The following is a 10900-nucleotide window of genomic DNA, read 5'->3' as shown; positions in this document are numbered from 1 at the left end:
GTGCCAGGGACATCAGAGCTCGTTCATCCTGGATCGCAGCACACCCATCTACCCAGTGTGGGAGAGCCTTTAGTCGGGGCTCTAAGCTCGGGAGACACGAGAGAACTCACCCTTCCGAGGAACGGAGACATGATACACATGGGGGGAACAACTCCAGGGCAGTGCTCACCTCTGTACACAGTAAGACCACTGGAGACGCCCCTCACGGATGGAAAGAAGGTGGGGGACCCTTGTTTCAGAGAGCTCTGCTCTTCTTCCTGCCCAGGAACTCACACGGGGTAGAAGCCATGTGCTGGGATTGCTGCACAAGAGCTCACAGCAACATACATCCCTTCGAGGCCATGGGCAAGTTCCCACAGACAGAAACCGGTTGAATGTCATCTTCAGGGGAAAGCATTTAGGCCAGCCACACCCTTAGCCAGCATCCGAGGATCCACATCGGCGGCAACCCCAACAAATGCGGTCAATGTGGAAGAGCCGTTGGATACAGCTCTCACATATGGAGACACCAGACAACTCAGAGCGGAGAAACCTGTGTCTGTCACCACTGGGGCCCCGCCTGTACCCAGAGCGCCGCGCCCACCTTGCTCACCGCCACAGAAACCACACAGTACAAACCCTTGTCTCCCGTCACTGAGGCAGAGCCTTCACCCAGAAGTGGACCCTTTCCCAACACCAGAGAACTCACATGGGGAGAGCCACTAGCGCGATATCCTGGTGGAAGAAGCTTCAGGTGGGGTTCATGCCTGAGGCTCCCGCTACCATCTCAGAGTGTGCTTCACCCCTCACACGGGAGCGAAGGTGCAGGACACCCCTGGGACGCCCTGCATCATGGCTGTGGCTGAATGCCGAGGACATCCCATATGGGAATCCCATTCCTCACAGAGCCAACCCAGGAAGGACCGGAGAGGATTCGCACACAGGAAAATCCTCCCGGTCTGATGAGCAAAGGAATGGGCTCAGCTATCCCTTCTTCCCTAGCCAGCAATGACACCCTCACACCGAGGAATCACTGATCCCAACACAAGGAAGGGAAATTCTTCCCTGGACACTCCCATCAGAGAATCACTGGGCAACTACCTCCTAAGGAATTCCTCGGGGTGACTCTGAGATACAAACTCAGACACTGCAAACACATATAACGGGGCCCCATTCTGAGGGATGCGGAATGCGCTATTCCAGTAACCAATAGCTAGAAATCAAGCACACCTGCTCTGATCCAGGAGTACTTCCATAAAGGCCAGTCTCACCAAACAGGCGGCGTCTCACAACCGTGCACAAAATGCCAAGTAAGAACAGGGGATTTCTCCTTCAGGAGCTCTCACAACAGACACAGGTACTGTCCCTTGGTAGGAAGTGGGATCACGGGAAGTAACACTGCCTGGGATCCATGAGAACATCAAGTCGAGGGGGAACTCAGAGTCTCAGAACACAAGGTGATAGAAGTATGTTCACAAAAACATGAACCTATCGATGTATATAGATCGCAAGGATGAATGGCCACAAGATTCAAAAAACACATGGTTTGTGATCTACCTCTCATGTGTCCTTAATTCTACTAATATTGTCCTCACAAAGCGCAAAGGATTTAAAAAATAATTGCATGCTTAGAAATATATCTACTTCACTTACTGGAGATCGACAGAGCTAGCGAGGGAGCAAGAACACCCGGGGTCCGGCAGCGGAGAAGAGAAAGAAAGGTGCCCAATACAGGGCTTGATCCCCCAGGATCCAGGGATCCTGACCTCAGCCAAGGGCAGATGCTTACCCAACTGCGCCACCCGGGGGCTGGCAAATTAATTTCATCTTTTACAAAGATGCTCTTCTGGAAGACAGGGCACCAAAACCTCCACAGTTCAGCCTCAGGCAATGAGGGCTTCCTCCCTGTCTATGAGAACATGGAAGCCAAAGGTTTTTCTCCACCACCAAGAAGAGCTACTTATCTCTGGGCCTGAGAGGGTGTACAACCACTGCAGATGTGGAAATACTCCCCGATTCAGTAGATTTTGAACAGGAAGGCGTTCTTACAGTCCCTTCCATAAAGACAAAGCCTGTCCAGGAATGCCTGCGAAGTTCTTTCAGTTAAGGGACCAGCTTTTGGCTTTGGGTCAGGTTAAGTTATCAGGGTTATGGGACTGAGCCCCGTGTCAGGCTATGGAAGGCATGTGGAGCCTGCTGAAGGGTCGCTCTCATCCCCTGCAACACCCACTCCGCTGCAAAAAAAAAAAAAAAAAAAAAAACACGAGGAGATACCTGGGATTCTTTGCTCTAGATGAATGGCCCAATAAAGCAAGGGTGGGCAGAAAGTCGATCATCACGAGAATATCTATTTATAAGGTCAGGCTGCAATAACTCAGGACTCTGCTAAAAGGGGCAACCTGGAGTTCAGAAGTCTTGTGTGGGGCAGGGACTTGCAGAACCTTCTCCACATGTGCCACTAAGTCATCTTCCCCAAGCAGCCGACTCTAGACATTCTGGTTAACGGTACATCTCCATGTTAATCGACAAGAAGAGGCTCTCTTTGCCTCCGGAAGAAAGACAGAAGCCGGCACGAAAGACACCCAAGTCAAGGCCTGAATCTCAACCCAGGTGGGAGGTTCAGAACCAAGACAACTTACCACTGCGATGCACGTGCACCAGGGAGATGACAGTGGTCACACTCCTGGACGTGCTGCACTTCCACCTGCACTGAAGAGACAGAGGCCAGACGCTTTGGATGCTGCCCAGCAGGCCACGTCCCCTGAGCCTCGAAGCACCACCTGTAAAAACAAGGAGAGCATTCAGTCGAGGTCTCAGGACCCGCACGTGGGGAGACACAGAGTCACCCATGACGGAAGCAGGCCCCTCCGTCCCAGCAGGGAGTGCAGGTTCAAGGAGGCCAAAACCACCGGGCCCCGCCATCTGTCAAAGTCTTAGCATTGCTGCTGGAAGGCCTTCCCCTAAAGCATGCTTGGCGAATTGCCTGCCAGGAGTTCCATGAGGCTGATAAGGGCCTCTGGTCTTTCCTTGCTAAGACATGCCTCTCATGCGCCCTGGTACTCAACAACAACAACAACAAAAAACCACGACTGACTACCTTCCTCTTCCACAACAACCCTTCCACTTCAGGGTCGTGGCTATGGCAGAGTTCACACTGTGCGCATTTTGCCCTGATAAACGCCAACCCTCCAATAAAGCACAGAGCAGAGAGTCAGGCTTGAGCACGCTGGTGACCTGGCCGGCTGCCTCCCTCCCTCCCTCCCTCCCTGGCTCCAGTCCTTTCCTATAAGCATCTGCCTGGGCCCTGGGACTCTGGCTGTGCCCAGGTGCCCCGGGCCCTGGGTACAGGCCGTCAAAAGGCAGTTGACGGGCTACAGACTCCAGCCAGCCAGCCCTGTGCTCCCCTCAACCCAACCACCGTGGTGACCAATGTGGGCCCAGATGCCAGATCCAACTGCAGCCCCCGCCTTCCTGCTCAAACACAGGGTCGCCCCCGAAGCAAGGCACATCGGCCCCAAATAACCTGCCCCTTTGCCCCCACCTCACTGGGCTGAATATCCCCTGGGGACAGAAGCCCCAGAAGACAACACAACCTCCATTCCAGGCAGCGCATTTCACTCGTCCTCAGGTCTTGCATAGGTTGTCTGATGGGTCCATTAAAACCCGCCTACGTTATGGCCCGCGTGCTGCTCTGATGTGAGGAACCCTTCACCACCCCAGAGTTTGAAAGGTCACCTCACCCATTTCGGAGGGCTGTCCCAGTGACCACGCCCACTTCTCCTGCCAGCCTGGGACTCTGCCTGCAGAAAAAGAACAAGAAAGAACAAGAGTTGGTGATAATGTGAAGAAAAAGGAACCTTGTGTACTGATGCTGGGGATGAAAACTGGTGCAGCCATTATGGAAAACAATGTGGGGGATCCTCAAAAATTTAAAAATAGAACTGTCATATGTTCCAGTAATTCCATTACTGGGTATTTACTCAAACAAAATGAAAACATTTGAAAAGATACGTTTATATTGCAGCACTATTAACAGTAGGCAAGATATGGAAGAGCCCGTCAACAGATGAGTGGATAAAAATGACGTGGTGTATATAGAGATATATAGAGATATCTAATAGACTAGTACTTGGCCAGAGAAAAGAATGAAATCTTAACATTTGCAGCAACATGGATAAATCTAGAGGGTACACTACTAAATGAAATAGGTCAAAGAAAGACAAATATCCTATGATTTCAATCATATGTGAAAGTTAAGAAACAAAACAAAGCATAAAAGAGACCCAAAAAAAGAGACTCACAAATATAGAGAACAAACTGGTGATTGCTAGAGGGAAGGTGGGTGGAAAGAGGGCATGAGACAATGAGGGTGTGTCATTTGAAAAGAAAGACAAAACTCTATCTGAAGTCAATATTATTGTCTATGTAGAAAACCTCAAATATCTTATAAAAAGAAAAAAAAAACTATTGGAAGTAATGAGGAAATACCAAAACATCATAGGATACAAGGTCAATATAAAAAAGTCAACTATTTTCCTATATCTGAATAAAGAACTGAATTCCAAATTTTCAAATGAAAAAACTACTATTTACAATACACCCCTAAAAAGGGTACTCAAGTATAAAACCTAACACAATACATATATACAGGAAGACAAAACTGATGGAAGAAATCAAAGATCTAAATACATGGAGATAGAGCTCGTATTCATCGGAAGCAAGACTCAATATGGCTAAGACGTCAATTCTTTCCAACTTAATCGATAAATTCAATGAAATCCAAATAAAACCTCACAGTTCTTTTGCAGATAATGACAAGAAGATTCTGAAGTTTACACAGAAAGGCAAAAGATCTAGAAGAGCCAACACACTGGACACCTGGGTGGCTCAGGTGGTTGAGCATTTGCCTTCAGCTCAGGTCATGATCCCACAGTCCTGGGATGAAGTCCCGAGTCAGGCTCCTTGCTCAGAGGGGAGCCTGCTTCTCCCTCTGCCCTCTCTGCCTGTGACATCCGCTCTTTGTGCTCTCTCTGCCAAATAAATAACATCTTTTTAAAAAGTTTTAAAAAAACAGAATAGCCAACACAACGTGGAGGAAAAATGAGAATTCACATCACCTGGTCTTGAGACTAACTATAAAGCTACTAGCCACCAAGACAGTGTGTTAGTGATGAGACAGACACACAGATCAACAGAACAGATTACAAGGACCAGGAATAGAGCTACCAAAATAAAGTCAAACATTTTTTGACAAAGGCACAAAGGGAATAAAAGGAGAAAAAATAGTCTTTCAACAAATGGTGCTCAAACAACTGAACACTCATGCAAAAGAAATGAAACTAGACACAGACCTTACACAAGTATTAACTAAAAATGAATCAGAGGGCACCTGGGTGGCTCAGTAGGTTAAGCCGCTGCCTTCGGCTCAGGTCATGATCTCAGGGTCCTGGGATCGAGTCCCGCATCGGGCTCTCTGCTCAGCAGGGAGCCTGCTTCCCTTCCTCTCACTCTGCCTGCCTCTCCGTCTACTTGTGATTTCTCTCTGTCAAATAAAGAAATAAAATCTTAAAAAAAAATAAAAAATAAAAATGAATCAGAGATCTAAATGTAAAAATACAAGAATAAAGAATACAGGAGAAAAATCTCTAGGACACTGGTTTGGGTGATGGGTTTTTAGATTCAACAGCAAAAGCACAGTCCACGGGGAAAAGCATGCGTTGGATATTATTTAAAATAAAGTCTTCTGCTCTGGGAAAGACATTTTTAAGAAAATGAAAGGATAAGGCACAGACAGGGAGAAAATATTTGGAACACAGATATCTAATAAAGGCTTTGTGTCCAACATCACAAAAGAGCTCTTAATGACTCAATAATAAGAAAAGAAATGACCAAATGAAAAATATGCAAAAGATTTGAACAAACTCTTCACCAAAGATATCAGGATAGCAAATAAATACACAAACAGATCGATGCTCCACATCACCTCAGTGGGAATATGCAGACACCATGACACAGGTACTGGAATGGTTACATCAAAAATAATGACAGTGCCAATTTCAGGTCCAGAATCAGAACAACAAGATTCTGATTCGTAGTTGGTAGGAACAAAAACTGATACAGCAACTTTGTAGAAATAGTTTGGCAATTTCTTGCGAAGGTAAACATACATACATACATACATACATACATAGCCAACACAGCAATTTCACACCCTATGTTTTTGAAAACTTATGTTTTAAAACCTACATGTGAATATTTCTAGCACCTTAATTCAAATGGTCCCAAACTGGGAGAATCAAGCATCCATGAGTTAACCACTCTGAAATCATGTATGCAACTCTGAAATCATGTATGTGTATTCTGAAATTGAACTATCAAATAAATGAAATTCCGATGTTAGCTGGATTCTCACTGTTAGTGCAGGAGATTACAGACAAGCAAGGAGAGAAGGTTAGAATATTCCATCTGGTAATGCTTACAACAGTGTGAATACTTAGCTTACTATAGATACAGATGGTGACATACTAAAATATTTATAGACACGTGTATATACATGAGTGAGTATACACATATTCCCTGTTCAGTTAGCTGAGAGTGTCTTTGAGCAATGACTTAACAGTCACAACAGACACAACTAGTTCCCCAATCTTGATTTCTCATACTATGCTCCAATGAAAAGAACCAGAACTACTTAGGGGGAAAAAATGGCTAATTCTACGGCAGGAAAGACATAAGATGTACCTGGAAAATCTACTGCCACAGAGTAAGGTAGAAATACTCAAACAATAACCGGGTATGTCAATAGACACAGGAACCATCAGGATGTGCTTTTTAAAAAATTTATTTACTTGTTTTTGAGAAAGTAGGAAAAGGAGAGAAAGCATAAGCAGCAGGGAGGAACACAGGGAGAGAGAGAATTTCTCTTTATTTATTTATTTATTTATTTATTTATTTGATAGGCAGAGATCACAAGTAGTCAGAGAGGCCGGCAGAGAGAGAGGGGGAAGCAGGCTCCCTGCTGAGCAGAGAGGCCGATGTGGGGCTCGATCCCATGATCCCGGGATGACGACATGAGCCGAAGGCAGAGGTTTTTACCCACTGAGCCACCCAGGAACCCTGAGAGAGAGAATTTCAAGCAGGCCCCACATTAAGCAAAGAGCTCAACGTGGGGCTGGATCCCAGGACCCTGAGATCATGACCTGAGCTAAAATCAAGAGTCAGACACACAACCAACTCAGCCACCCAGGTGCCACTAGAAGATGCTTTACTAACCAACCTGGAACAACTTGAGCAACCAAAGGAACAAGGTATCATTGTACTAGAACCAAAATATAAAATAACTACCCATGAATTCGTGCTGATATAAATGGATTAGTAAATAGGAAAGAACAGAAAATTCTCCTGTGCAGAATTCCTGATAATTTATGTACATAATTGTGTAGCTACTCCAACAGGAAGGAGGTATAGTGTAAGTGGTATAGTGTAACTGCCCACTTCCTTCCGAGGAGTACAGCATGAGGACAGAGAAAACAAAGTAATAAGTCATGTCCAGAGCACTAACCCTTGATATGATAAGACCAAAGGACATTTTATCTCTGTGGTCTTCCTCCAAGAAACTCGTAACCTCAGTCTAATCATGAAAACAACAGCAGAGAATTCCCAATTGAGGGGCATTCTACAAAACACCTAACTGTACTCCTCAAAACTGCCCAGGTTATCAAAAACGAGGGCAGTCGGGGCGCCTGGGTGGCTCAGTGGGTTAAGCCACTGCCTTCGGCTTGGGTCACGATCTCAGCGTCCCGGTATCGGGCCACGCATCGAGCTCTTTGCTCACCAGGGAGCCTGCTTCCTCCTCTCTCTCTGCCTGCCTCTCTGCCTACCTGTGATCTCTCTCTGTCAAGTAAATAAATAAAATCTTAAAAAAAAAAAAAAGAAAAGATATTTAAAAAAAAACAACAACAACAACAAGGAAAGTCTGAGAAATTGTCACAGCCAAGGGGAGCCTAAACAAACGACAAAGTGAAAGGTGGCATTCTGAAACAAAATACCTGCATGGGGGAGAAAACACCAGGGTCAACTATCAAAAGACAAATCACATCCCATAAAATAATAGTTTACAACCCATATAATGGACAAGCACTAGTATCGTTAATCTAAAAGAGCTAGACATTCAAAAAGAAGAAAAACAAAAAAAGCCACAAACCTAAGAGCAAAATGGGCAAAATATGAACAGAGGGTTCACAGAAAGGTAAATACACCTTTCAGATACATGAAAAAATACTTAACCTCACTCATACTTAAGAAGCTTACAGAGATAAACTTCATAAAATGCCATGTTTCTCTTTCCACTACCAAAATTCCAGAAGTTGAAGCACATGTTCTATGGGGGAAGCTGTGGACAAACAAGCACGGATGCAGTTTCGATGGGAGTGACACAAAATGATACCACAATCCTGAATGATCGAGTTATCAATTCTATGCACCCGTTGACCTGGCAGCACACTTCTAGGAATTTATCGGATAGAAAAAACCTATATGTACAAGGTCATTCACTAGAACATGGTTTGTAATAGCAAAAGGTTTGAAATAGTGCATAACTAATAATAACCAGTTAACTAACTATGGAACGTCCATGCTTGATTACTGTGCACTTATAACAAAGAAACAATCCATGTTCTGTTTAGATACAGACTTTTAAGAAGTGACAAAAAAGCAAAGAAAGAACAGAAAATCATGTATAAACTCCTTACTCAAAGTGTGGCTCCCTGAGCAGCAGAGTCTGCTTCACCTGGGAGCTTTTTAAAAATGCAAAACCCAGGGCCCCCACCAGATCCACTAAATCAACATCTGCATTTTAACAGGATGCCAGCGGTGTACAGCTGCATCTAAGTTCGGAAAGCCCTAAAGATGATGGATTCCCTTCTAAATAACAGTAGGGGGCATACAAGAGTTTCTTTTACCTGAAAAAAGCAGCACTGGTAGGACAAACAAGACAGACAGATATCTACAGCAGGAGGACCATAACTCCAGTTTGTCTGGGACTGTCCCGATATAGCCAGTTGTCCCATTATAACTTTATGGAACCTCTTTCATTCTCAGTGGAAGTGTCTCAGTTGAGATGAAAAATGTCACCCTTCCTAGAGGGAACATCACTTAACCTTTAACCATGTTATTACTAATTCAGAAGTATTTTATTAAAAAGAGAGAGAGAGAGAGAAGACCAGTCAGGGAAAAACACAGACTGAAGAAAAGCAGTGAGCCAAGGATGGTTGAGCAACAAACCCAAGGAGAGCCAACGTCTGGGGCAAAAGGGAAAGACAACTTTGTGAGGAACAGTAAGGGGATGTATCAGAGTTAAGAAAGGAAAGCTAGCAGGCAGGTGTCAGAAACAACAGAGACTGAGGGTTATGCTGCAGGATGGTCAAGTAAGACAAAGCCAAAAACTGGATTTGACTACAATTAGGTAGCCTTTTCCAGAGCTGACTCAGCTGAATGTCGAAGAAGCAAAAATGCATTCATGAAGTTGAAATATGAATGAGAAATGCAGAAACCAAAGCCGGAACAGGCGGCTATTCAAGCTAGAGATGTGAACAAGCGGACACACAAACACTTAGGGAGAGTCATCTGGAGGACGCGTGGTCCCTCCATTCCACCAGATCTTCAAAGTCCTATTCCTGGATCAAGCAGGACCATGAGAGGGCTGTCCACTCAGACCTCAATTGTTCGGTCCCCTGAAAAGCATCCATACACTTCTAGCACAATGCTGTGTCTACCAGATATGATTATAGGCTATTTTAGTGTTGTTATTGGGAAAATCAAAGGAAGTTTTACAACTTGCACAACTCTGTGAAATTAAGAGTCCTGCTTCTCATTCTACCAACTGTTCTTTGAATTTGCTTGATATACTTGATACACCTTTCTTAGTGTATAAGAAAGCCACTGATTTCTGCACATTGACTTTGTATCCTGACACATTGCTGAATTGCTCTATGAGTTCTAGTAGTTTGGGGGTGGAGTCTTTTGGGTTTTCCATATAAAGAATCATGTCATCTGCGAAGAGAGAGAGTTTGACTTCTTCATGACCAATTTGGATACCTTTTATTTCTCTTTGTTGTCTGATTGCTATTGCTAGGACTTCTAATACTATGTTGAACAAGAGTGGTGAAAGTGGGCATCCTTGTCTTGTTCCTGTTCTCAACGGGAAGGCTGCATGGTACTGGCATAAAAACAGACACATAGACTGTGGAACAGAGTAGAGAGCCCAGCTATGGACCCTCAATTCTATGGTCAATTAATCTTCGACAAAACAGGAAAAAATATACAGTGGGAAAAAGACAGTCTCTTCAATAAATGGTGCTGGGAAAACTGGACAGCTATATGTAGAAGAATAAAATGCGACCATTCTCTTACACCGTACACAAAGATAAACTCAAAATGGATAAAAGACCTCAACGTGAAACAGGAATCCATCAGAATCCTAGAGGAGAACATAGGCAGTAATCTCTTCGGTATCAGCCACAGCAACTTCTTTCAAGATATGTCTCCAAAGGCAAAGGAAACTAAAGCGAAAATAAACTTTTGGGACTTCATCAAAATCAAAAGCTTCTGCACAGCAAAGGAAACCGTCAAAAAAACAAAGAGGCAACCCACGGAATGGGAGAAGATATTTGCAAATGACAGTACAGACAAAAGGTTGATATCCAGGATCTATAATGAACTCCTCAAACTCAACACACACGAAACAGGCCAACATATCAAAAAATGGGAAGAAGATATGAACAGACACTTCTCCAATCAAGACATACAAATGGCTATCAGACACATGAAAAAATGTTCATCATCATTAGCCCTCAGGGAGATCCAAATTAAAACCCCATTGAGATATCACCTTACACCAGTTAGAATAGCCAAAATTAACAAA

The 10900-nt window shown here is 44.4% G+C and overlaps 1 protein-coding gene across 3 annotated transcripts in view; it reads right to left on the bottom strand.

Moving 5' to 3' along the window:
- LOC309859719 (uncharacterized protein) overlaps positions 1–10900 on the bottom strand; it is a 284862-nt gene that overhangs the window by 48912 nt on the left and 225050 nt on the right. For 2 of the 3 annotated variants that reach the window (XM_082720774.1, XM_082720775.1), the window contains exons 27-28: positions 3720–3779; positions 2619–2759 (exon numbers count right to left, since the gene is read on the bottom strand). In XM_082720774.1, the coding sequence (XP_082576900.1) occupies positions 2619–2759; positions 3720–3779 (201 nt within the window). Of the gene's footprint in view, positions 1–2618; positions 2760–3714; positions 3780–10900 lie in introns of all 3 variants that reach the window. The other variant, XR_014308860.1, reaches the window with a different exon arrangement.

The sequence above is a fragment of the Mustela nivalis genome (assembly GCF_964662115.1).
Source record: "Mustela nivalis genome assembly, chromosome: 2".
In the NCBI taxonomy this organism is placed as follows: Eukaryota; Metazoa; Chordata; class Mammalia; order Carnivora; family Mustelidae; genus Mustela; species Mustela nivalis.
Note: the sequence above shows the minus strand (reverse complement) of the source record. Positions and strands in the feature narration are given on the sequence as shown.